We start from the raw sequence: 27,894 nt of genomic DNA, 5'->3' as shown, positions 1-27,894 counted from the left end.
TAAGAGTCTCTGAAGAGCCCATTATGCTTTTAATTAAAGCAGCTGCCCGTGGGGTGCAAGTTCTGCTGAATGCTTTCTTCAAGAAACTGGTATTGTTTTTCACCGAAAAGCAAATTGGTGCTTTTCCTGCTATCAGGGATTGAAACTGCAAAAGGGATAAGAACTATTTTGGTAAGTGCATTTACTGTGACCTTAGTATATGCAGAGATATGTATGATATTGATTTACATTTTGAGTATCTATAAAATAAATTTCAAGAGTCCTTCCTTCCAAAAGAGACAATTTAAATGCAATAGTTCAAGAGCTTATACAAAGTGTATGTAGGACCATTTGTTGGCCAGGGAATCCAGTTGACTGTCTAAAGTGTGACCACTTATGCTAACTCTTGGTCATGTTCTTCTCAGAGAATTTCTGGCAAACAGAAAGATATCAGCATTCTATTGAACTCTATATTGTGTGATGGTGAGATGTTGTCTATAGCGAATGAATTCCTACCTAGCCAAGGACTTCTGAAAAGGTTGACTTCCCTCAGTACCCTGACATCTAGCAAATGATGGAGGATAAGAAAGTCCAGTCTCTCCTGTCGATAAAACTTACTAGAGGGCCCAGATTTAGTGAAGAAAGGAGGCCTCAGTGGCTTGCCTCTGTAATGTATAATGGCAAAGCCTTGTAAAGGTTATTGTGTCCTTTAGGAGATGATGACAAGCTACACTCAGAGGTTGTTGAAATAGACATTGGCTAGAAATACAATCCAACCCTATAATGACCTAGTATTTACTGGTTGCTAACTGGATAGCATCATCAATTTCAGTAATGTTGGCTATCGGGCATAAGGCCCTTAATGGATGTGACTTGTATCGAAGTGCAGCTACCTACTGAGGCACCATCTTTTCAGATTTAAGAAGAGGCAGATTTGGGATGTTAAGTAGAAAAGCAGTTGGAATAGTTGCCCCTTTGCTGGTTAAGTCTTATACAATACTTTTTCATTATTGAAGACCTTGCTATATGTCACACTGTGCCATATTAATTATTTTAATGAAACTATTGCATCTCATTTAACTGAGCCAAGTTTAAAGTGCCAAACATTTAATTTTAATTTATTACTCAGAATGTCCATGCCAATTTAGAGGATTTTTCAGCATAATGAGTACGATGACCATGGGGAATTTAGGCCAAATAATGATTCTGATAGTTGAGTTGAGGCACATCTATGTGCCCTCTCTATTTAATAACTTCCTTACCATGGGAGGAGGAAGGAGAGGGGGATCTGTGATTGGTATGTAAAATGAATAAAAAAATTTCTTAATAAAAAAAGAAAACTTCCTTACTATTGTGGGGAGTAACTTGTTTAAAGTTCATGGGCCTCTAGATATAGCTATAATTTGATCCTCTATATTGATTCAATGTATAAAGCTTTACTAATTAGTGCACTTCAGCAAAGGATGATGTCACTTCAGAATCTATGTTGTAATATGGAGATATGAAGGCTAGTCTGCCCCATTTTGTGCTTCACTGTATAAATTATCTTAATAAATTTTGGATTTCCAGTTTTGTCATATTCTGCATCCACATTTCAATCTTTCTTTTCTACCTCCCTGAAAACTGGGTCTTTTGTTGCAATGACAGCATTAGTAATAGAGTGGCAGAGTCAGAGGGCATTCGGCCTGCCATTCTGCCATGTTGCTATTACAGGCTCCCAGTTTCCTCCCCCTTTTCTCCAGAAAACCTCACTTACAGAAACTTAGTGGTGATCATCTTTTTACACAAATCACACCACATGCTTTTTTTTCTGATTTAAGAGACAAGTGCAGAAAGCAATCATAACGAATCTACATTGCTACACATCTGGTGTATAAAGATGTGATTTGTAATTTATATGACAAGCGTGAAGGGAGAAGAAATGAATGGAGTAGACTGGACAAAAGTTCTTTGTCCCTCTTTCCCTAGTATTTTTCTTTTTTCAAAAAGTTAATTTTTAAGTTAGCATAGAAAGAAACAGACTTCATTACAACAGAAAATGTCTGTTAAAAAGGGACCCAAAAGATCTTATCCAGATGTGAACCTTACAAACTTCAATGTCAGCCATCCAGGCAAGATTTGTGTACTTGTGCCATAGTGCCTCAACTGTTATGGGGACAGTTAATCACTCTGTGACTAAATTTGAGGCCCACTCCACAGGAGGGAATCCATGCCTGGTACTGTAACCCAGACAAACACACATGGCTCGGGAAGTCAGGCCCTAAAGGAGAACTTATTGTTGTTGTTTAGTTAAATTGACATAGACTCAAACTGCCTTCTAAATCCCTATGTTCATACCCATAGATAAAAGCTGCTCTCAGCCTTGATCAGAGAAGCTTCTCTTTGCAGCGAATAGCAGTGAATGCAGAGACTCTCAGATGCTGAGAGTGCCGACTTCTCAGCCTTAAATAAGACATTTGTAATAGCCCCTCTAAGACTCGGGGAGCATCATGGAAGAAGAAGCAGAAAGAAGGTCCGTTTCAGAGGACAGTGAGAGGGATATGGAATGCCATCGTCTGGGCATGGCATAGCCATTGCTGTGTTTTGTCTCAGCCAGAACTGTGAAGGGAAAGGAACACTTCAGTAGTAACAGTTGAAGACCTCAATATCCTACTTTAATACAGTTACATAGTACATCAAAAAGGAAAGAAGCAATCTGAGTGATATAAACCTCTTAGTCTTTTTTTTTTTTCCAGACAGGGTTTCTCTGTGTGGTTTTGGTGCCTGTCCTGGAACTCACTCTGTAGACCAGGCTGGCCTTGAACTCACAGAGATCCACCTGGTTCTGCCTCCCAAGTGCTGGGATTAAAGGCGTGTGCCACCACTGCCTGGCCTGTTAGTCTTTTTAAAGATTCATTTTATCATTGATTGTGTGTGTGTGTGTGTGTGTGTGTGTGTGTGTGTGTGTGTGTACAGGCATGGAGGCCAGAAGAAAAAAAAATGGGTTTCTTGAAGTCAGAGTTACAGGTGGTTGTAGGATGCCCAGCTTCTTATGTGGGTACTGGGATCTGAACTGGGGTTCTCATAATGGTGTAGCAAGTGTTCTCAACCATTGAGACATCTCTCCAACCTCTAAACCATCTAGTCTTGACTGAAATCTATATAAATACTCTTCCTCATGTATCTCAAGTGTTTAGCACATAGGTTGGGACATATAAGCAGGTATCCATTTGTTCAATGAACATTTATTGAGCTATAATACTTCTGATACTATCCCCAGCAATAGGCATACAATAATGAACAAAACCAGTCCCTGACTACATTCATAGAGAATGCATGAATGAATAAATTCTTTAATAATTAAGTCAGTAACACTTCCTCCACACCTCCAGCCTATGACTCTTTTCCCAGTCCTTTCTCAGTAGCCAGGACACACCTTCAACATTCTTAAGTGTTTGTATTGAGAAAAATTGAAGCAGAGTCTTGCCATGAAGTTCAGAGAAGTCTCCAACCTGTGATCCTTCTGCTTCAGGTCTTACGGGTGCTAGAATTACAGGTATGTGCTGTTAATCCTGGCTGAAATAATCTTTCAAAATCTGTCTTCCCTGTTTCAGAGAGCAGGATCTGCATTTTCATTATTTGTAGTCCCTAGAAAATACCAAGTGCTCGCTGAGGGTCTGTTCTATACTATTTGCAGTGTCTTAACTATGAGGAGCATTTCTACACACCTCAGCTCTTCCTATTCCATCTCTATAGCTCTCCGTCACCACAAACACAACTTAATATGGCTAGGAACACTAATCAGGCTTCTGGGTTTTTTTTTTTTTTTTGATTCCACACTTATTTCATACACAAGGCCCTTGGTTAGTACTACATCAGGAGAAGTGTATGAATCTTGAAGTATTCTCAATGTCCCACAGAACACTAGACTGTTCAGTCTTTGATGTTAGAGAAGGCTATGCTTGTATTCACTTTGACCTTGCACAGCTCTCTTCTAACTGTGGACTGTGGACTTCCTAGTTTCGAGTAGTGCACTTATTTGGACTCAGGCACTTGTTATTCGGGGGACACTCTGGAGAGATTCAGTGAAAAAATTCCAACTAGGGAAATAAAGTCCAGCAAAAAAATTGTGACCAGCTCAACTGAATTATCTCTTCTATTAGGAAAAATATCTTCCACGACAGAGCCACACATCCTGGCGAGGAATGCCTCATGCACTCAGCTTGAATACAGAGTACATTATTTGAGTGGTAAGAGATGTCTGTCACATAGGCCTATGCTGAATTTTCTACATATTACAGAGTATAATAGTGAGCACAGAATTTCTGCAAGTCAGTATAATCACCTCTGTGCTTCTGATGGGAAAATAGGGCAAGAAGGGTTAATTAGACCTGAACATTCCCATCATGTTCTGTGAGGAGAGGCCGTTTTTTTTTCCTTCACTTCATTTAACCCTTGAGAATACCTATGAGGGGAGGGGAGGGAGATGTGTTTGTGTGTGTGTACAAGTGTGTTGTGAGGGAGCTGTCTGTGAAAGCCTTGAAGCCGCAGAGTGCTGAGAATGAAGGATCTGAGGGTACTCTGGGAATGGATAAGGATGGGGGGGGGTAGCTGACAAGGAAGACCCTAGGGGTGGGAAGGAGGCTGACCGTAAAGGTCCTTGGAGTGAGGAGGAACTGACAGTCTGACTGTTATGACCCTACGCACAGCCACGGAAGGGCCGGTGGTGTTTGCTACATTTCCCTACTAGTTGATCTAGTTAGTGTCCTAGTTGGGGCCCCTGTGGTTGAACTAATAATGTACGTGCCCTACTACAATGCCAACACATCAAACAAGCCACCATTAGAACAGGATCATTTTCCTCCAGGCAGCTGCCTGCTGCAATCATTCTGCTGATTAAATTTCATTCTGGAAAGTACTGCACAGACATTAATCAGGTGTCACAGCCACTCCATCCTATAGAGCCAAAGCCTCTCTGACCTTTAAAAATACACCAAACAGTTGCTAGAACACATCTCCAGGGAAGACAGAGCCTCGGGCTGACCCACAGAAATCTATGCTGTCCTGCCCTCTTCCTACCAACCTTCCTTTCATTTGGTGAGAATAAAGACTACCAGAGATCTTTCTGACAATTGTACTTAGAGGTCTCTGGTCAGCTTCTTTCTTGATGATAACATCATCTTCTACATATGTGGGTTTGAAGGCCCGGAAAGGTTTCCCCATCACAACGTGGCTCCACTCTCTGACGTTTTCACTATAGTAAGAAGTCTTCTTATACTCTATTATCCAAAAATCCAACTGAAATAGTCTAAGATGAAACTAGTTTATCTGGAACAAATAATTCATAAGGAATATTGACATCTTACAATCAGAGAACCCTTCCTTACACCTGTGAGATAAGTGATTATATAATATTGCATTTCTTTACATCAATCCTGTGAGATAAGATATTATGAAATATTGCAAACAAAGATCTGCATGGTCCCATTTTACAGTCATTAAAACAGAGGCTCAGAGGCATTTGCTGATTTGGCCAAATACGTATAGATAGAAAGTGGTCTTCTGATCCTAAGATTGCCAATACAAATGAATACTAGTAGCTAGATGTTATGAAAAGAATAAGTTTTTATGGGAGTGTCACACAATGGCTAAGGAGTTCACCTCCAAGTAGGCTATCAAGATGAGGGCCTGTAGACAGCCTAAGAGCATGTTTGAAACAATGAATAATTGTTTCAATTTGGGTAAGGGGAGGCAGGTAGGGTGGTAAATAACAGAAAGCAGCAGGTCTCCTTTACCAGTTCCAATGTTCTTTCTCCTTTCCTGTCAACCAATAGGTGGCAGATGTCTTATCTGAAATTGGTCCTTCTGCCAGAAGCTGGAGAGATTCTGGGTGCGACTTGAGAGGCGACAATCATGCATCTGTGTCTGTGCTACCCTGGGTTGGGCTGCCCTTGGTCATAGGTACCATCAGCCTCCCTCTGCATCCTCTCTTCAGACAGTACTCATTCAAGTTCAGGATATTAATACCAAGATAGGACATTATAACACTGTATCAATAATGTAAGATAGCTCCCTGTCCTTAAAGCACAATGTAATTTAAAATGCAGTGTGTAGTAGACTGCAACTTAATTGGAAAGGATGCCTTGGACTATTCGGGATGCTACAGAACATTTGGCATAGCCATTAAAAACTGTTCTCCAGAGCCCAGGAAACTAATTGCAAATGGTTAGGTAATGCATATCTGATGGAAGAAGATTTTCCCTTAAATTGATTCTGTGGTGTGCACACAGGCATGTTTACCACATTGCTTATAGGTATGAAAAACTGGAACTAAATTAAATGTCCAATCATGGAGGGGTTTGTTTTTAAACAAACAAACAAAAAACTAAAACCCTATGGAATAATATGCAGCAGGTAATAAATGAGGTAAATTTATATAAAGTGACATAGAAAACAGATCCATGAAAAAGTGTTGGGTTTCTTTAAGTATGCTACAGAATAATATTTATAGTATGGTTCAATTTTTGTTTGCTACTTTTATAAATATGTGTGAACCCATGTGCTTGTTGTAATATATACATCGGACTTTCAATAGAGGTTGAAATTGGGGCGAGGAAAATAATTTTTAATGCAATTTTTGTTTTATTTAAGATTTGCCTGGGGATTCTACTTCTGTCATTTGGGAATTTTTGTTAAAGGAAGGTGGCCTTTCCTCAACACTCCCCTTCTTGGTATAGCAAGATTCTGGGTTCCTGACAGAGAGATCAGACAGGCATGGATTTGGGTGTGTTTCACCTCCAATAAGATTTCTTACAGGCTCAGTTATATTTCTTTTAAACAGTAACACACCAAAATGCAGTCTTGCAGGGAAATCCTCTCTAGCAAACATAGTTGACGGCTGTATCATTTCTCTATTCTGTCTTGTCCTCAGATTTCTGTCCCCCTTCCCAAGGTTTCTGCACAAAGTTCCTTTTCTCCTCCCAGACCCGCCAGTTTTCTAGCAAACTGCTTCTTCCAGACAATCCCCAGAGTAGGCAGCCCTCTACCGGTGTAGTTTCAGGGGCATAAACAGCAGTACCAGGATAAGTACATGCCCACCTGCCAGCACGAACAAGCATTAATCACACCAATGAGAACTACAAATTCCCTTGAAAGAGGTGTCACATTTTCTGAAACTTGTACGAAGGCAAAGGAGACTGAAAAAGGAGGTGTGTGTGTGTGTGTGTGTGTGTGTGTGTGTGTGTGTGTGTGTGTGTGTTGGGGAATCAAACAGTACATCCAGAGTGACTCCAGGCGTACACTGCTTGGCTGAGAATATAATTAACACCCACCCATTCATTTAATTTGTTTATTGAACAGAATTGGTTGGTTGGTGGTAATTTTATTAGGGTGATTTTTTTATATATATTTGAAAAATACAGGAAAGCATAAAAAATTAGCTGTTTCCCTATTCAGATCCAGTTAATGTTGCAAGTGTCCTTTGAGTCATTTTCTCTGCATACTTGTGAAATTTTAAACAAAACTGGGATTAAAGCATACATGCGCATCTTAGCCTACCCCTTCACTCATTGTTCTGTATGTTTTTGGGTTCTTAAATATTTGAAGACACGATTTTCCTAGGTGTATTACAAATTCATCACGTGGCTGTGGCATCATCTCCTTAATCATTCCCCTAATTTTGAGCATTTCAGGGTTTTTTTTCCCTACAATTTTTAGGCTGTAAATAACATTGCCATCGCTGTCCTTGCACATAAATCTTAGTCCAGATTTCTCTTTCCCTAGCACAGATTCCCAGAAGTGGCATTACTGGGTCACAGAGTGTAAACATTTTTCAAGGTTCTGTGGAGCAGTTTTAACTGGTAGCAAATCTATTGATCCCCAGAAACTACTGAACACAGACATCCTCTCCAGGTTAAACCTGAACGAAGCACTTGGACCCACACACCCCTGCCTGTGACAATGGCACATTTAATTAGGAGTTTAATGATTTTTTTTTATGAGAAAAAGGGAAAAGGATGTACTGAGCTCAGTAATTAATTAGAGGAAGGAAACAGGGTAGTTATGGCTTAGCTGAATTCTATTGTATGTACTAACCCCACCAACTGCTACTGCCATCAGGTAAACCGGGGCATTTAAATGATGAGATACCCTTGAATGCTCCCCCCAAATAGTTGCTATGGGGTTAAAGCTGCCCCTTCATCGTCTCCCCCCTTTTCTTGATGAAAGAGTAATAAGCATGGGGAATTTTTCAGTATGGTTGTTTTTCTTTAATAAATATTTACTCTACAAAATACTTTAATTAAATGTATTCCTTGACTGATGTCACTCTGATTTTGACATTATTGTTAGTATTAGAGTCTATTGCATTTATTCTGAAACTCAAGCATTGTCTAGCTCTTTTAATATCACACCGTCTTCAGTGTACCCATTGTTTCAGGCCTCATTGTTCTCTGTTGCACTTTTGGGCCTTCACATTAGGGAGACGTGAAATTCTGTGGGAAAACAAATACTTTGACCTTCCAGAGTAACTATCTCCTTCCTGTAGTAGGAAACAGATTGCTCATTCTTCAGAACACTCCTACAAGAATTCAGTAGAAGTATGTATCCTTGTATCATTGTGATGTTCCCCTAATGTTTGCAAAAAGAGTCATTTGAAATAACAATGGTTTTGTTTTCTTAACTTTCATAGAACTCCCCTGATGCTCTTCACCACACATTAGTGATAAGAACGGAGATGGAATTTCCACTCCCTGCCTGTAACAAGTCAATATGTATCATAAAGTCGGAGGAGGTTTGGTTAGTTGAAGATGGACTTCCATGTGAAGCATTTGTGAACTGTTAAACATAACACAATGATTAATAAAAGATTTACTGTTTTGTTAGTTCAAGAGTAAAAATATTCGCAGAAAAATTCTGGAAAAAAAATGAAAACCAACCTGTAGACTCTTATTTTTATTGTAATCAGAACTGTGGGAAGCTGAGAATCTGCTAAGCAGGTAAGGAAAGTTTTACAATGTCTCCATTTATTTTAATAAGCAGAAAAAATCATAACTACAAAGTGTTATATTCAACAAGTATTTAAATGCCAGCTCCATAGCAGGTACAGCTGAGTAATTAGTGTAGAAAAACTGAAAGCTACATATAAAGACTAGGTATGTGCAAAGGAGAGCAACAGAGAATATAACAAGTGGGGATTTAACAAGGCAACTCCACCTAGTTTATCTGGTAGTTAAAAGAGGTTTATTTCGGGGTAACTCACAACCAGTAAGGGGGTCAGTTACAGGATCCAGGAGAGGTGAGGTGCAGTCCAGTGTGGTTCTCTGGAGAACTCTGACTTGGTCTGTGATCCAGCATCCAGGAACATGAGGAGCCAAGAGAGCCAGCACATATGGATCCCAGGTCTTAAGGGCTCCTGTCTCAGCCATGCCTCAGGGGCATGTCATAGACAGGTGTGGCAGTTACTGGCTGTGTAGGGGCAGTGCTTCAAGGTCAAAGCTGGAACAGCTACCCACTACAAACAAGAGGACCTGGGTTCAATTCCCAGCACCCACATGGTGGCTCCTAACTGTCTGTATCTCCAGTCCCAGGGAATCTGACAACCTTTTCTGGCGTCTTTGGGCACCAAGCACTCACAGACATACACTTGAGCAAAACATCCAAAGCATTCAAAAAAAAAAAGAATACAATGATGGAAACATGTGAGTAGTTGGAGGATTCTAAGATATTTGTGGGCTGTATGCTGTCTGATTCCTGGGACTGACTTCAGCATCTGTATTCTTCATCTGTGGTGCCTACTGGGTGTGTTTTGCTCAGTGGAACCCCAATTTAGCTTCTTGACTGTATATTTATGACTCTATCTTGGTGGATCTTCAGCTAAGCATCTCCTTTCCTACGGCAAACCCAAACGGTATGGTGAACTCAGACACTTTCATGTGCTTTGTTATCAATGCTTTGGAGGAAAATCTGACAATATGTACCTAAAGGTATTTGGGATTCAGGAGTCCTCAGTTCTACACAAAGAACTACAGGCAACCGAGGAAAGCTTGGAGCAGAAGAGGTGATCCTCCCCAGGGAAGACCACACCAATTGGTTGTCTGGTGCTAAATGGTCAGCTTGGAAAACATACATACAAGTAACATATGGGATTGACAGGTTATATTTACGAATATATATGTATATACAAATACATACGTGCATGCAATAACAATTGATGGAAAGAGAAACCATGAATTTGAAGAAGAGGTGGGGTGGGGTATACAAGAGGGATTAGAGGGAGGAAAGGGAAGGGAGAAATATTATAATTAAACTACATTACAAAAATAAACAAAATAGTATTTGGGCTTGATGATAAATATTAGAGTACTGGTAACTTTTGGAGGATAACTGAGAAAGGGCATCCATGTCAGTGTGTATGTGTGTGTAACTGTATCAGCATGTGCACTTTATGTATGGGGGTATGCATTTTGGAACTTTTGATTTACTGTAGTATTGTAGCTTCTACTAAAAGGACAATGCAAGATTTAGTTCATTGCCGGGCGGTGGTGGCGCACGCCTTTAATCCCAGCACTCGGGAGGCAGAGCCAGGCGGATCTCTGTGAGTTTGAGGCCAGCCTGGGATACCAAGTCAGTTCCAGGAAAGGCGCAAAACTACACAGAGAAACCCTGCCTCGAAAAAACCGAAAAAAAAAAAAGATTTAGTTCATTATGCTACTTAGAAGTTTGAAAACTGGAAACCTCTAAAATGTTTGATAACAGTAGAGTGGTAAGTAAATGATGGCCCATCCACTTAAATATCACATTATGGTAAATTGCTTAATGCTGTTAGAAAATAGTGTTTGATAATCAAAGCTCATTATAAGATGGAAAACAACAACAAAGAAGAGACAAAAACAGTACCCCTGTTGTCTCCTGGTGCTAGAGTTGTTTTCCTGGTACCCAAAGAAAATGACCAGCTGACAATGAGAACCACTCAAGTTTCATGGTTGAAATGAAACCAACTATGGTTCTCTTGAATAAAGACTCATCTTGTGGTGTAGACACTGAATACTAGTCATTGACCTAAAGTAGTCTGGTAGATACAATGCCTAAACTCAATTAGGAATGTGTGGACTCTGAGGTGCTCCATTTCTCTGAAGCTCCTCTGTATCTTTGGTCAACAAAAGTCTGAAAGCTGAGAAGTAAGTGGTAATAATCAGTGTATAGAGATAATAGTTTAGATGCCCATACATATAGGCATGTGTGTATGTATGATTATGATGTGAATATGTGTGTGACCATCCATTTTAAATATACATACATAATAAGTGTGTGTGTGTGTGTGTGTGTGTGTGTGTGTGTGTGTGTGTGTGTAGATATGATCCTTCTGGTCCACAGTCCCAAATTTGGAGTTTGGAACGTACTACATTAATTTAACTAAGTCAAATTGATCATCAAAATAAGGAGGTGATTGTTTTGAGTATTCCCAGGGTGAATGTGTTAGAGACAGAGCACCATCTGGCATTTTTCTAGTCTGAAGACTTCTGGGAAGAGTCTTCATTATTGGCTTCAAGAAGATAGAGAGAATTAGGCTGCAGCTTCATTGGCAAAGTTTCCTGATGCCGTAAAAGAGTTTGCAACCTAGGGCAGCACTGTATGCTTGATTAAGCTTGCAATGAAAAGGATTTATTTTAAGCCACTATAATAATTTCTTTTTTTAATCAGAAACTAACCAAGCAGTTTTACAGTAGCCTCCATTTGCATGAAATACCTGTTCCTTCATCTGGATGGTTTGTCTATTGGTAAAATTTATGAGTCTATTTATACATAAAATCTGCACATGTTTTGAAAGGAAAAAAATTGGGATGAATTTCTTGAAAAATTGTTCTTTGCTTTTAATTGTCCAGCTCATTCTGAATTCAGATAAACTTTATTTTGATGAGAAAGAAATTTATATACCTGAAGTAAGGCCCCCATGGTGTCCCCCTACTCACTAGTTATCATTCTAGCCGCTCTCCTTTTCCCAGATCCAAACAAGTACATCATTTCTTGGGAGGAGACTGCTTCTACTCCATGCCCTGTCATGGCCACTGCTGCTATCTCTGCTAGTGGTCTTGAAGTCATTTTTAACTTGACTGAGTGCTGTGTTCCATGTTCCATACCGCTCCCCTGCTACCAAGAGATAGTATGGAAGACATATACAGAACGCAAGCCCTTTAAACAGCTGGCTCCTCTAGTTCTTTTAGAAATTATGTTCAGTTTTCACACAAGACTCAGGAATACAGATACTGCAGAAGGCAAAGCTTTGCCCTCCCCTCATTAAGCGTTCCTTACTGATTTGTGGCTCTTTTTATAAAGGTCCAATACCATATGCTCTCTGTCTCACTTGATGGGTATGTGCATTTCTTTTTAAAATGAAAAAAACTTCCTTGAGTCCACTTAAGGCAGCATGCTACAGTAACAAGCTTGTGTTTGGCATTTTTTCAGGCTCTCTGGCTGTGTGGTTGCTATAGGGGAGCCGCACATTGCTAAAGAAGGTGGTGGTGAATAGTCTTCTAGACTGTATAAAAATCTCTTTTCCTCAAGGCTACTTTCACAGAAGCAAAATAAGCTAATTATGAAGCACTCCTGAGAAATCAGTGCTGGTTGCAGGAGTTCTTCGCATTAAATATGAGATATTCGGAGTGGTAGAAGGAAGAGCTAAGCAAATAGGACTGAAAGACAATCATTGCTACAGTATAAACACAAGTTTTCTTTCTGCCTTCATGGAGCTTTTGGAGAATGACCCACACGCCAAGCTTGATTAAGACACACATCTTTACAAGAGTGGCCATCTTGTCTCTATCTAGGACATATGCCACAGATCTTTAAACCATGTCTGTAGTGTAGGACTGCTAATAATACTTGACACAGCATTCAACCTGGCCCCTGGGGCGCCCAAGTTCTTTACAAAAGCCTTCCTTTTTAACCTTCAGGAAGAATCTTTTCTTCCTTTGGAAGGTGAGAAAGGGCAAGAACCTTTGGTTTCATTTCCTGGGTAAGGAAACAATGTTTGTCCAGAGTCTTCCTTAATCACTCTATGCATCATATGTTTTGAGACAGGATTTCTCACTGGACCTGGGACTAGCCAGCGACGCCTGGGCTTCTCCAGGCTCTGCCTCTCCAATGCTGGGTTTCCAAGCAAGTGCTGCTGCACCTGACTTTTAATTTGGGTTCTGGGGCATGGGACTCAGTCTTCAGGCTTGCAGAGCAGACACTTTACACATTGACCCATCTCCCAGACTATCTGGAGAATTTTATACTTAACTTGGATTGAGTTGTGGGAGCAGGGATCTGGACACGCTTTCATAGCAAAAGCACTTGACTTGAGATCCAGGTGTGAATCACAACTCTGTTGCTTAGTAGTTGCAAAGTCACAGAGATTTTTCAACTTATATTCAGTTTCTTCATCTATAAAATGGGGTTACTAATAATTCCTCTTTCTCCCTTGCATGGCTACTATGGTCTAAAAAGCCTACCTGGATATGAAATTGTCTTGAACAAAAATGCAAATTTGAATATTGACATAGTGTCATGTTTTCTTTAGCAGAACCTCCTTCTACCTCTTAGGGGGCTGTTGGTTCTAGAATTCTCAGTTGGGATGAATAAGGCTGTGTTCTCTGTCTCTAACTGCATAATTTTATACACTCTGGTCACATCCTTTCCCAGCCTTCATCATTCTAGACTAAAGAGTAGGAATTTGTTTAATCTATCTTCATAAGGCATTCTGCCCCCCCCCCCCCCAACCATCACCATCCTTTTGATTATAGAGTGGCCCTTCTCTGGATCATCTCCAGCTCCATTATGTCATTCTGGAAGCTGTAAGATCAGACCTGCATAAGTGTGTGTGTGTGTGTGTGTGTGTGTGTGTGTGTCTGTCTGTCTGTGTCCCTGTGAGTGTTTTCCAGCTCTGAACCTCTGACTCTGTCCCCCTCCCCAATTATAAATCTTGTAAAAGGTTTATTGCCTAAGACCCTCTCTTTAAACTACAGAGGCCAGTTGGCCCCAGGCTGAAGCCTTCTTTTTTCTCTGCGTAGCTTTGGCCCCAAGGGGTGAAACCGTCTCCCTGTCTGGCTTGGGAGGCGGGGAGGTGGATAACTAGGATGGGGAGGCCGAGGGGGGGGGGGGTCTTGCGCAAGCGCACGGTGCTGCAAGGACGCCAATGCTGCTGCCTCACGGAGCAGAGGGAGGCAGAAGAGGAGGGAGGGAGAGGAGGGGAAGGGAGGGGGAGGCAGCACTTGGGCTGCAGCTCTCAACCCGAGGCAGTCAGTCTCTCTCAGCGCTCAGAAAGACCGAGAGGCAGCGACGGAGTAGGATGCTCTGAGGGGCGCTCTGAGCCAGGGGCTCTTGAAGCAGATTCGGGGACCGGGGCAATTGGATAGCTTTCACCATGCATCAGTCCCTGACTCAGCAACGGTCCAGCGACATGTCCCTGCCCGATTCCATGGGTAAGTCTAGCCGCTAGTCCTGTCCTCCGGGCGGGCGGCGGCAGCAAGGGGGTAAGTGCGTTGTCCTCCGGACAGCCAGCTCCTGGCTGCCCCAGAACCAGAGAGAGGGTAACCGGGATGGGGGTCCACAAACTCGAGTGTCTGGGAGGCGGACCAGAGCCCCAAGGGAGCGGCCCAGCTGTGATAAGGGTGACGCGCGGAGACTGGAGCGCCAAGCTAGGGTCGGAGTAGCCCTACATAGCCCGGAGTGTGAGTGTGTGCGTATATGTGTGCGTGTGTGTGTACAGACTTGCAGCCAGTGGTAAATCCCAGCTGTTTGGGCATCAAAACACTTCCTTCAACCTGAGACTTCGCTTTCAATTCAATTCTCCTTCTTTGCAAAGTCCTCATCACTTCTAAGATCACGACTAATGATAATTAGAAGAAGCAGGGTTTTCACCCCCCTCTCAGCTCTCTAGGTGCTATCCTCAAATTCAGACCTGCAGTGGTGGGGGGGCTGATTTACACTTCGCAGACGGGGGTGGGGGTGCAACCCCAGGGAATGGGGGTGGGGGAAGAAAAAAGGGGATGCTGGCGGGACGGGAATTCCTGTAGAATCACTCAGACAGCCCAGCCCTGACATACGCAGCAGAAAGATCAACAGTCCTTGAATTTGATTCCTCTTCTGTTCCAAATACACAGAATGTGTGCGAGTGTGTGTGTGTGTGGTGGTGGGGGGGGGGGCGGGTAAGAGCACAAGAAAAGAAGATCCAGCGCAAGCCCGCGCATCTTCTGAAGTCCCGCTTTTCCTCTTCAGCGGAATGAAGGGGGAGGGGCACCTTTCAACACCTTTCTAAAAACTAGGGGATTGCTACCGTCTTGCACCAACTTGGTGGCTCCTCGAGGGTGCTTTTCGGTTACTACAAACGAATTAGAAAAACAAAAACAGAAACAGTTTCCTTTAGCTGTTAGACACCTTCTTCCCAAGCCCTGTGATTTCGTTGGGAGAGATTAATTTGAAGCCTGGGAAAGCGGGAGGGTATTCCACCTAATCTTAAAATTTGCCTTGGATACACTTCAACAAAATTCAATTCGCCTTTTCTATCACACTTCACATTCTGCAAAACTCCTCTGTCCCGAATTTCTGCCATTTAGTTCTTCTCAGATCTTCTCCGATGAATTTGCTGGAACATCCACAGGGGAGGGGCTGGGAGAAGATTGAGCCCAGTGTGAGCTCTCTGCTGCCTGCAAAAGACTCGGTCGCAACAAATTTCGTTCAAGGAAGGGGCCCCTGAAAGTGTTATCACCTGGATGGCGGAAATATTCTCATTTCCAGTGTTTTGGCATACTTAGTATAAGCCCTGTGCTTTTCATTTTTAAGGTCGTAGTTATTTGGAACCGGGTACAAAATGAAGCCAAGGACTGGGGTCCAAATCCAGAGCCTAGCGGTACCAGACTCTCCAGTACCCCCGCCTCCCATGCCACCCCACGCATACACAGACACACAGAACACTAAAGGCACTCCTTGCCTTGGCCAGCTGTGGCGCTAACATAGCCCAGGCTCGCAGACATCAAGCTACAGCGCGAAAGAGAGCTGGACGCAAGAGGGCGAGGGTTCCGCAGAACCCATTCTAACTGCGTGCAACAACCACCTGCAAACCAATCCCCCCCGCCCTTCCCCCCCCCCCCCCCCCCCCCCCCCACAGTCGTGTGGCTGCAGGGACTGAGCAGACTGGAGGCCCAGGGCTCAAAGGCTTGCTACTTGACACTGCTCTGGGGGTTTCAGAACAAGATGAAGAGAATTCTCTCTTTTATTCTCGGGGCACCCAGCCTGTCTTGCATTTCTTTAAAGGTCTGCGCAACAAGAAGTGGGCTTGCCAAGCTCAGGTTCGCCACTGCAGGGAAGGGAATCATAGATCTCACATAGACAAGGAACCATCGTCATGAATGGCGTTTTGGTAAAAATCCACAGGCCGAAGTCACTAGAAAATTCTTGAGTTAGAGTGATAACTCTAGGCTCCCACAGTTTGGACAGGGATTCTCCTCGGAGTTCCCTGGCGTTGATCCCACAGCCCAGGCCTGAATCAGCATCTAGGGTACTCTCACTTAACTAAGCTCTGGCAAAGCCACCTTCTTGTGCCAACGGGAGGAGGAGAAGTGGTGGGTTTGTGTTTCTGCCTCAAAGGGCAGCATTTCTGAGGGCATTCCTTTTGCAGACACAGCTGCAGCCAATATATAAACAAACAAACAAATAAATAAAATGTAACGCGCACCCCACACTACACACACACACACACACACACACACACACACACACACACACACACACACACCCCTCTGCACCAAGGTGCTTGCACTACTTTGCTGGTTGCTTTGGGATCAGCTGTTAGGCCAAGGCTCTAAAGGAGGCAGGCACTTGGGAATTATGAAGACAGTAATTTAACTGCTGCGCCCCTCCATCATCTCCCAGCAAACCCCTCCTCCACTTTGACAACAGCGCCCTCAGGCGCTAGTGCACCTCTACTACACCAGGGCATTCTCTCCACCCTCAACAACACATTTGTAACTTGCGGAGCCATCTTTGATATCTCCATGTCTTGAATAATTTACTAAAGAGGTGAAGGTAGTAGATTTCAGAGCCTTTAGGTAAGTGTTTGGGAGACTGGCAGAGCATTAAGGCTCTTGTGTGGGCAGCCACCTGTTTCCAGGGATGCTCAAGTCTGGGACTTCTGAGACCCACTCTGCGGCAAAGCTGACTCAGGTAAGCAAATCCTAATCCGCTCAAACATTCAATCCCAAGAATTACCCTGTCACCAACATGACAGTATACAGAGCAGGATACGGAGCATCTTTGCTACATCCCAATAAAGATTACACGGCCTCTTTTCGGAGGGGGCTATCAAGAAATACACACAAGGTCAAGCACAAGTGTGCAGCGGAAGCATCCTATCTTATAGTAGCTCACTGCTCGACTCCTGTCAGAGACACAGCCCTGGAACTGGTGGACATCATATGAGTTGTAGAAGAAACCTGCTGTCGCAATTCATATATTTACTGAGTAAACCCTCTAGGACATTAGAAACTGAGCTAATGGGTGATTGGAGTAGGGGGAGCTTGATTAAGATAAATTTCATGGTGGAGGAAGTTTTGAGCTTGCTTCAAATGAAGAGAGGGATTCAGATGCAAATACAGATGGGGGGGGCTTTGATTAGAGGGACCAGAGGAGGGAGAAGCTGATCCTATCTGGAAGGATGAAGCCAGCAAATAATTGGATGCCTCTTGAGCTATATCCTGGTCCTCCGGTGTCTGGGCTGGAGGTGGGGCACTGCAGAGAGTGAGGGAGGGCTGCAGCAGCTCTGCAGGGAGACTGCTGGGGGAGTAGGAAATGCCAATAAGGAGGGTTGGGACTCGCACGGCTATTGGTTGCAATAGTTGTTTAAATAGGAATATACTAGGTACCAAGTAGTTATGGTGGTGAGGATCCTAGGATTTTGACACTAGTTAGCCATAAAGCTTTCAATTCTGGGGAGCCAAAAAGTGTACCCAATTTCAAAAAGTTAATTCTATGAGCACGACCAAATTTCTTTGCACAACTCCCCCCACAGATGTTTTCACTAGAAGGGAAACAATTCTGAGATGTCATCACTTGTTTATTCAGTAACTATTAGCTACTTATTTACTGTGTATCTGACACTCAGCAAAAGACTCTGTTTTCTAGCCCTTGAGGCTATTTTAAAGTAGCTCATGGTGTCTGAGCTTTTTTGTATGTTGATTTTTTTTTTTTTTTCGAGACAGGGTTTCTCTGTGTATCCCTGGCTGTCGTGGAACCCACTTTGTAAATCAGGCTGGCCTTGAACTCACAGAGATCCACCCGCCTCTGCTGTTTGAGTGCTGGAATTAAAGGCACGCATCACCACTGCCTGGCTTTATATGTTAATTTGTTAAACAAAACCTGAATAAGATGGTCCTGTATTCACAGAATCATCTAAGGCCAGCCTCAAATTGTACCCTAGTAAGAACAGGGTTCTCTTGCCTTCTAAAATCAACAAGCAGGCAAATGACATACGTACATACCATTATCTGCCTTTTAGGATCCCTGGCCACAACTTCTGAGTACCTTAAGGTATGTCTTGCTCCAAGTAGAAATGGACTTTATTAAGTCAAATTGAAACCACAGGTAAATTGGGAGGAGGGTCTCTTCATTTAAGAAGAATTTACCCAGAAGTTCTTTAAAGCAGTCACTTCTCAGCCAGGCGGTGGCAGCGCACACCTTTAATCCCAGCACTTGGGAGGCAGAGGCAGGCGTATCTCTGTGAGTTCAAGGCCAGCTTGGTCGGCAGAGCGAGTTCCAGGACAGCCAGGACAGTTTCACAGAGAAACCCTGCCTTGAAAAAGCAAAAAGCAAAACAAAACCAAACCCCCCAAAACAAACAAGCAAAAAAACCCAAAATAGTCACTTCTCCAAGTGCAATTAAAATGATTTGATTTTATGTAGTTAAGGTCTTTATAATATAAATGAAAAGTGACTGGCAGAGCAGAGAATAGCTAGTCAATCTAGTGCCCTAAGAGTTGTCTTAGCAATTTGGTCCCAAACCAATCTTATCCGGAGACAAGCCTCCGGTAGGATCTTTGGGTTTTTCAACAGACAGAATTTCATTTCAGATTCTAAAGCAAAGGGGAAAAAGGATTTTCAAATGATACCATGTGCCTTGCTGAGTCACTTTTCTGACCTGACTCCTGTGCTTTTAAGAGTTAGAGTGAATTGCGAAGGAGACTCCAGGGCTGTGGATAAGATTAAAGGTCACTTGGTAAGAATGAGCAGGTCAGCGAGACAACAAATTAGTAAGATCATGCAGCCATACATACTCCTCCAGTTTAGTCTCTAAGGTTACACAGTCTCTGTGTAAGATGCTCTTGCTTTATTCTAGGGCAGAGAAAAGCTAGAGTTCCCATGTGCATGGCAAACAGGAGAGCAAGATAAGAATGGGAGGCTGTACTGGTAAATTTATGTTAGAGCCCCAAAGTGGAACCCTGAGAGACTCACCAAGTATGTATCATGAAATAAAATTAGGAACCCTGGTTTACAGACTCCTTTGGGTGCTCTGAAGTCAACAAGAAGGATAAGGAACCTGCAGGTAGATGAAAGAAATAAATCCTGTCCATTCCAACCCTACCCCTCTACTAGTCTCTTCCCAGAACTTGACAGTCCAAATTGCCAGCCTTTGTTCATTAGTTTAGCCACAAACAGGTTGTCCTTTGCATCCCTGATAGCTACTGCAAAGGCCCCTGATGTCACAAGTGTCTAGGGGCCTTTCTGTTTTTCTGCATGGGGGCTGGCTTCTTATTTCCCTGCAGAGCACACTCCTTTACAACTCCCCTTCCTCTGAGACCGGAGCTTTAGTGGATGACAGGGCCTTTACATTTTGATGTAAAACAGTCTTAGAATAGTATTGTATTAGACTTGTACCTGATGAGTCACATCCCTTAGTTTCAAGGATGACGTCAGGGGAGACCGCCAGCCTCTCCTGTCTCCCTCAGAGCCTTCAGCAGAGATAACGCTGGGAAACCCAGGGTGGCATTTTTGACAGTGTTCTTCTATATGGAAAGATAGCTTCAGGAGGCTGTGAGATCAGCCCTAACCCCTGCTCCGTGTGAGCTCTCAATATCAAGTCTCCGGGGCCTCTCTGGACTGGTTTTCACCCCTCCTTCTACCCTCCTCCTTCCCTCGACTCCCGGTAGTGCAGTCTGGGCAGCTTTTCTGCTCTATAACTTGCCGAGAGTGCAGTGAGGCTTCTCAGAATGCTGGGTCTTATGAACAGGCAGAACCAAAGGTTCTCTTTAGGGCCATTCATGATATTTAAAGCATGGGTCATACAGCTATCTACTGCTTTTTGTATCCCTATCTTCCTTATGGCTTCAAGAGAACTGGATCCTAATAGTGTTGAGCATTTGGTTATTTTTTTTTCTGAGAACTCCTAGGTGGTTAGTTCTCCCATGGTATTTCCTGTTGAGGACCCCTTCCTTGTGCCAGAGAAATGCCTGCATAGTATAAGGCAGTGCTTGGTTCCTTAAAACATTTAAAATTGAAAAGTGGGCCTAGATACCATTTTTCTAGCTGACTTAATAAGCTTGGTTTGGAAAAAAAATATTGGTTGGTGCTATCATGTCTGATAAGCCCTGAGTAGGAAGGAGCATTTATATTTATGCCATCCTCCCATAAGCATAAATGTGTGTAAGTTATAATCCTTCTGATCTGCCTCCCTGATACAAATCTTTGTGGACTAATAGCCTTCAAACATTTACTTTATTAAGCACATTTGTTATGTGGCAAATCTGGCCAACACACCATTTTTAAGTTTATGCATGAGGCAGCAAATGTCAGAAATAAATGAAAAATAAAATGCCAGTACCTGGCTCAGTTCTGATATTTACACTAAAAATTAAATTTCATATCTCTAGCTTCTAAGAAAAAACATTCTTGGTTACCTACCGGCTTTAAAATATTTTCATTTAATACTCTCATAAAACACTTCTCATTCATCATATGCTTTTCTAATCTGCCCTAAAAAACCCTCCACTAAGTGGGTATGACACATCTTTTATAGAATGTCAAAAACACAAAATTGTTTTGCTGTTATGTAACTGGTAAGTTTTCTCCTGTTGTTTATTTTCAAGGAAGCAACATATTTTTATTAGGAAAGTGGCACCTGCGGACTGCAAAACAGAAAGCGCCATTCTTTCCCTGTAACTCCACTCCCTAGAGATATCCCCAATTACCAATAGGGAGAGGAAAGAAAAAGCTTATAGTAAATTTTCTCTTCTTTTCCCAGATGAAATGAGCAGTTTCAATGTCTCTATTCTTACAGGAGCCTTCAATAGGAGGAAGCGGAACTCCATCTATGTCACTGTGACTTTGCTTATTGTGTCCGTGTTGATTCTCACGGTGGGCCTCGCTGCAACTACCAGGACCCAGAACGTGACTGTGGGAGGTTACTACCCCGGAGTTATTGTAAGTACAGAGAGCATAGGTCAGTCTCTGGAGCTTGCTGGTTACAGAGTTCAGGACTCTACTGTGATGGTTTTCAGTTCTGGTTGAGTTTCTAGTGTTTGCTGAGATTCCCTCTCTTTCTTTGTAACTGCATGGAGAGGTAAGTCTCTTTAGAAAAAAACAGGACAGACTGAGATCCTAATCATGTCATTTTATTATCTAGGGCTTTGGTTTTCTGGTTTAGGAGATGGTCCTTTCTAGCAGCATCAATTTTAGCTAAGTGCCTGTTTTCAGTGTCTGTTTTCCTATATGTGATAGAGGCCACCTGATCTTGCCTGGAGTCTGAGGATACTGCCACCTCCACTTTTTATGGCCAACAACACTCATTCACTTGCAAAGTGGTCCTCCTAGGAAAACATATGGGAGACATAGTCTTAATACATGCATATTTCTTCATTTGTAAATAACATACACACTCACAAAATGTATGTAAAATGGAAATTCAAACCTTAGATGAAAATGAAATTCGAATTTTAGTATCTTTTTATACAAACACTAAAATGTTACAGGATGTTATGCACTTAGTGTGAAGTTTGTCATTAAAAATAAGGCCTGTAAGCCCTTATTTCAAATGGCCCATGAGCTATTTGTGAATATTTTGGCTGGATTCTTATCAGACATGTTTAAGTTGTCATCTTTACAATATGGCTCTTACAATGTGTATGACTAAAAGATTGTACAGGAGGTAGAAGTAGCAATGCTGCCTTTTTTCATTGGTCACTTGTTATCAGGATCACCTTCAATTTGTAATTCCCCAATAGGATTTCCAAATCTCACATCCATTTTGTTAGTACTAACTTGGTTAAAACTTGATAATATAATCTGCTCATACATAATGCCCTACTATTAATAATTCACTGCTTGGAACTTGCCCTCTTCGAAAAGGATAGCACCTATGATCTAGCCTTGCTAGTGACAGAGAAATGCTAGTGACAGTCCATTTGTGGAACATTAGTAATAACTTCTCTTTTTTATTTCAGATAAACAATAAATAAGAATCAGAGTTCTAATGGTTTCTTTTCTTAGTCCAGTGGATTCTTTACCCTCCCCTGCAGTGCAATCCATCTTTTCAACAGTGGAATTTGCTACATCAAAATAATCTCATTTGCTAGTTTGGTAACATAGTGAGACTCTGTCAAAACAAACAAAAACCCCTCTATGAATAATGCCGTTGAACCCCTAAATCTTCAATCTAGAGACTGGATCTTAATTTAATACCAATTAAGTGATTCCTGAATTGTAATTGCTAGAGAGTAGAAAGACATTAAAAATGGTATATTTTTTAAAATATATTTTTTAAATAAATTTTTTAACTGAGCAAAGAGATCAGACATGGTTTTAGGTCTCTGTCTGTCTTTCTCACTCTCTCACTCAGAAGAGAAGGGGTTAAAGATGATGCCTTTAACAAGCCTTCACTGTGAGTGACCAGCTTGGAGCCTGTTGCCTAGGTCACCAATTCTATTCCACAGTCTCCTCAAGAGCCCTTTCAAAGACTGGGCTTGATGTTGGGGCTGACATAAGCTGAACCTCCTTCAAGCCCAAGGCTGCTGACGAAAGTTCTGCAGTTTAGGGGGAAGGTGCGGCTCCCCCCAACTTAGGGCAGGTGTCTCACAGACACCAGTTGGTACCCAGTGCCCTTTGTTAAACATGTGATGTGAGAACTCACCCTGTCCACTTCCTGTGGTGAGGCAAGAAAATCAGCTGTCAGCAGAATTGGGTTTTATTTTTAAAAGCAAGCAAAGGGGAGGGGAAGAAAGGAGAGGGGGGAGAGCATTTCGGTGGCTTGGAAAGGAATTGACAGGCTCTATGTGACTTTGTGTGCTTCAGGTAAGCTGCATTAGTGAAATATCTCCAACTGAAGAGCAAATGCTCAAGCAGAGATCCAGAGTAGCTACGGGCGAAGGGAGGGTATTTTTCATGTTAGTACAAACCTTTTCCGTAGAATATCTGGCTGTGGGAGGCTAGGTTGGAATATATTAACAAAGGAATAAGGACTCATGATTGCTGTTATTCAAGTACTTGATGTTCAGCTAGCACTAGAAATTGAAGCAGTAGGGGCATTTCTCTCTCTCTCTCTCTCTCTCTCTCTCTCTCTCTCTCTCTCTCTCTCTCTCTCTCTCTGTTTCACTAAAAGCAAACTTAATAAGAGAGCCACCCTGAGAGGATTGTGTATCCCCCCTCCACACTCATTGGTTTAACTTTTACAAATTTGCTCTCTGAATGTCTGTGGATCATTTCTTTAAAATGGGTTTTAATTATACAGAGTGAAGCAGAGAAGATAGCAGTTTGAACAGTCAAAAAATCCATTTACGTTTATAGGTCAGATAGTGTTATAGCAAATACAATTAGGACTCCTACCTCTGCAGCAGTAAATGCCCGAGAACCCAGATTTGCCTGGGAATGGAGTGCTTCGCTAATTGAATAGTTTCGGTTATTAGGAAATAACTATATAAACTCTTAAACTGGTGATTTCCCCATCCAGGTATGGGCAAGAATGATGTGGTGAGCCTGTGAAAACTGCAGATCTCTCCTCCATATCCCCAGAGATTCTGATTCTGGTGGACTCTATGAATGTGATTTCTTTTCATAAGCTAATCTTTGACCAAAAAAGTAATACAAGCTAAATATACATTTTACTAGTCACCCCAGGGAAATCTAATTTAGGAGGACCAACAGCGAGATGGAGAACTAAAACACGCTAAAACACACTTAGCAGTAAAACCAGGTAGAGCACAGACCAGAAAGAGGATTCTGCACTGACAAATTGGTCATTTTGAATATACATTATAATTGTATGGATCTGTGAAAACATTTCAAGTTATCCCGAACTCAGCCATTTTGTTCTCCACTCCAACTAAATGTATTAACAGTACATGCAAACTTGAATATTCAAAACAGATAAATTATGGAGAAAATATTCAATTAAAAGAAAACTTGACACACATTTCATTAAATACTAAGACCTTTGGCATTTCAAATACAGCAAGGTGTTTGATATGCAGCAAGGTACATTACAATGGCATGTTAGCTAGTCTACCTGAGCTATAATGTAGTATTGTCATTCTAAGGTGTGTATATACACATGCCTCTTTAAGCTAACCTGTACAGGCTGAAATGTAAGGTTTTTAAATATAAAAACTGATAAAGATGAACTGGCTTGTGATTTTTTTTTTTTTTACTGTCCTCCAATGTTTGAGGCGTCTTCCATTTCAGAAGAGTTCTGAGGGGCTTTCTACTTTAAAGCCTAAAAAAAAAAAAAAAAAAATCCATGATCCTTGGTTATTGAATCAAGCTGAAAGAGGCCAGGGGAGAAGTTGCTGCATTCTTCTAAATCTTTTTGTACCAGGAGAAGGACGCCTCTAAATGTGTTTCCCAAGCAACCCACAAGATGGAGTTGGCCCCTTGATCAGTGAGGAAAACCTTTCTGGCACTCTAGTCTCAGGGTTATTGTCCTGTGAGGCCCTGTGTTTTCTTTCAGCATAGAAACCGGGAAGTTCAGATCCGTTTCCTGGAGAGTGTTAGTTGATTGAAAATCATCTAGAGTCACAATGGGATATTAGCAGACAGGGACAACGGGAACAGTCAGTAGTGTAGAAGCCTTCTCCAGGCCCACATGGCTTTCTTTACCTACACACGTAAAGACTATGTAAAGAAATGTAAGGACACTGAACACAGGAGCCCTGGAGAGTTGGGTTTTGTGATTGTTGTAAATGAAACAGACATTCAGAAAGTTCAAGTTTGTTCTATTGAAGGATGGAATTTGAATCCTGATGTGCTGAACAAAACTTGTGTAATGCCACAAGTATCCTACCTCCATCGTCTCCTTGTTGGCCCTGTAGCATACCACTGAGCTCTCTGAAGAAGCCCTCAGCCTGGCCTCCCGTTACTTCTGTTTTCCCAGGATCACCTGTTTATAATTTGGGCTTTTCTGCCTTAATACTACCACTTACACAGTTTTCCAAATGTTCTCTCTATTGTCTCCACTAAATCCTGTCTATCATTCTACTTAATGGGAGCATTTCTAAGCTGCTGGGGTCTACAGTGCTGTCTACCATCTTTGAACTCTCTACTACTGAAGCCTCTTACTGCTGGTTCCTGGTAGACTCATCTTGCTTTGTGTTCTCTGTTGGACTACATTCCCATTTACCTTTGTTTGTACAGGTCCACAGTTCCTTAGGCAAGATACACTTCCTGATTTAGACTTTAATTTTGGAGAAAATTATAGTGATATACCTTCTAGCATTCCAGTAGGGACCAGGCTTTGAACTCATGCTTCTCAATTCTGTCAAATTGACAAGCATTATTTACCATCATACTGTCTTAGGGAAAATATTGTTGTTTGGGTTCAAAGATAGCCTATGAATATCTGTGGAAACAGAGAAGCTTTTTGATTAAAGGATGTGCTTTCCCTCTAAGAAGTTACATTCTGAATTTCTATAGTCTCCACAAGTGGCTCAGAATGCCATAACATAGAATTCCTATGTAAAAACAAAGTTACGGAACATATTGGAGAAGGAATGAGACAAAACATGGAAATGCTTATGAAATAAAAGAAACAGTGACAGAATTTCCCAGCTCAGATCACATTAGGGTGGTTCAAAAGTTAAATGTCTTTTGGGTCAGTGAGCTGCCTCAGCAGGTGAAGGCACCTGTCACCAAGTCTAACAAGCCGAGTTCAATCCCTAGGACCCAGGTGACAGAAGGAAAGAACTGACTCTGTGATGTTTTCCTCTGACCTCCACTCACACACCATGGCACTCGTGTGTGTGTGTGTGTGTACGTAAATGAATGTAATGATAAGTCTTAAAAACTTAAATATCTTTAAAAATGTAATACTGAGGGCAGAATGGGCTCAGTGGTTAAGAGCACTGGCTGCTCTTCCAGAAGATCAGGGTTCAATTATTCCCAGTACCCACTTGCTCACAACCATCTGTAACACCAGTTTCAGAGAATATTGCACCCTCTTCCAGCCTCAAGGGCACTGCACACACATGGTGCATAGACACATACATGCAGGAAAAATAGCCATACACATAAAATTACATATTTTTAATTTAAAAATCATGCTTCTAATCACTAGAACAAAACAATGTTTTCTCAGTACTTACTGTATAGCAGGTGCTATGCAGTTATTTGAATGTACTGTTTGCGTTAATCCTTACAAAGCTCTATAAGATAACATTACTGCGGTCCCTTCTGCTTTACAGACAAGGAAAGAGGCTGAGTGGTTAGTCAGTTCTAGATTGCACAGACATTGGTAGAAGATCTGGGTTTGCAAGCCAGGCTAGCATGATGAACATGCTTACACTCATATACTCTGAGGCAACACATTTTAGTTATACTTGAAAGAAGATTGGGAAGAAGAAAAGTATATGTCAGTTGTGGCATGAGGCTAATCTCAGTAGCCTGGGAGGGGGTGGGCTATCATTCATACACATCAGCTTTGGTTTTCCAAGAATGATTGCTGGTCCTGCAGAAGGAATCATTGCTTCCTTTCAGTCTCTTCCATTTTGGGGATCCTGAGGCAAACAGTTCCCCAACATGGTCCCATCAGACCTAATCCTTGGGTTCATTAGATTTCACAGCCTAGGTGGAAAGCTTGGGAGTCAGGTTGAAACAGATGCCCCAGTGAGCCAAGGTAAAGCTATAGGTATAAACTGAGGCTGTTAGTGAGGCTAAAGAGAAATGTAACTACCTCAACTGAACGTGTTAAGATTTATTGGTCCATTCTCACCACTTTTTACTTCTTCCATTTCCATATCCATCAATAGCTATTGGTTAGCGATCATTTTGAGCTGAGACCGGCAGGCTCAATCCACTAACGGCAGAGCTGAGAGGGCAGTGGGATCTTCTACACTGAGCCATAATCCCAGCCACTTAGACAGGGAAATTGTTTTTCAGGGTTTTACACTGCCATTTCTGTTCACCCTTTAATGAATGCTTTCTGTCCATAAATGAAGCAGAGATGGAAAAAGAGGTGAATAAGTGCTAACATAAATTGCAGTAGGTCAACCACAAATATAGGCTTTCAAAAAAAAAGTTCTTTTACATTTCTATTTTTTTTTTAGTGTGGGTTAAGGTGCTTGCTGATTCCTAAAGTACTTCCTGAGTTTGATTAGTATGCCCAATGCATCAAAAATTGCCTTTGCAAACCTTTATTCTGTAATCCATGCTTCAGAGTGCAAGGTCCTTTTCAAAACCAGATACAGATCAGGTGATAATGTGCGCTTTCCACCATTATATGTCTCTTACTGAATCACCAGTCATATGCTAGGTAATGGATATTAAAATTGAAACAGGCAGGCTCTAAAAAGCTATAGTTGACCTTTCCTTTTAGTTTGGGGGCACATGAGTTTCTTTTTCAGTGTGAGTCATACCTACAAGAGAAAACTGCAAATAATAGAATATACTTTCTTTGTACATAGTGTGTTTGTGTAAGAAGCTACA

General features: G+C 41.9%; 1 protein-coding gene and 1 long non-coding RNA gene across 4 annotated transcripts in view; both read left to right on the top strand.

Annotated features, from left to right (window-relative positions):
• Nucleotides 1-3,375: 3,375 nt before the first annotated feature.
• LOC131899873 (uncharacterized) lies at nt 3,376-8,834 on the top strand. Its single transcript, XR_009376138.1, has 3 exons — nt 3,376-3,514; nt 4,122-4,208; nt 8,648-8,834. It is a non-coding gene; the product is annotated as an uncharacterized LOC131899873 (long non-coding RNA).
• Nucleotides 8,835-14,189: 5,355 nt separating this feature from the next.
• The window catches only part of Tmem255a (transmembrane protein 255A), a 49,909-nt gene continuing 36,204 nt past the window's right edge, over nt 14,190-27,894 (top strand). For all 3 annotated transcript variants that reach the window (XM_059251457.1, XM_059251456.1, XM_059251455.1), the window contains exons 1-2: nt 14,190-14,420; nt 21,266-21,408. In XM_059251457.1, the coding sequence (XP_059107440.1) occupies nt 14,363-14,420; nt 21,266-21,408 (201 nt within the window). In that variant the 5' untranslated portion in view covers nt 14,190-14,362. The remainder of the gene's footprint in view (nt 14,421-21,265; nt 21,409-27,894) is intronic.

This window comes from Peromyscus eremicus, chromosome X (genome assembly GCF_949786415.1).
Source record: "Peromyscus eremicus chromosome X, PerEre_H2_v1, whole genome shotgun sequence".
Classification (NCBI taxonomy): domain Eukaryota; kingdom Metazoa; phylum Chordata; class Mammalia; order Rodentia; family Cricetidae; genus Peromyscus; species Peromyscus eremicus.
This window is presented reverse-complemented; position numbering and strand designations above follow the sequence as displayed.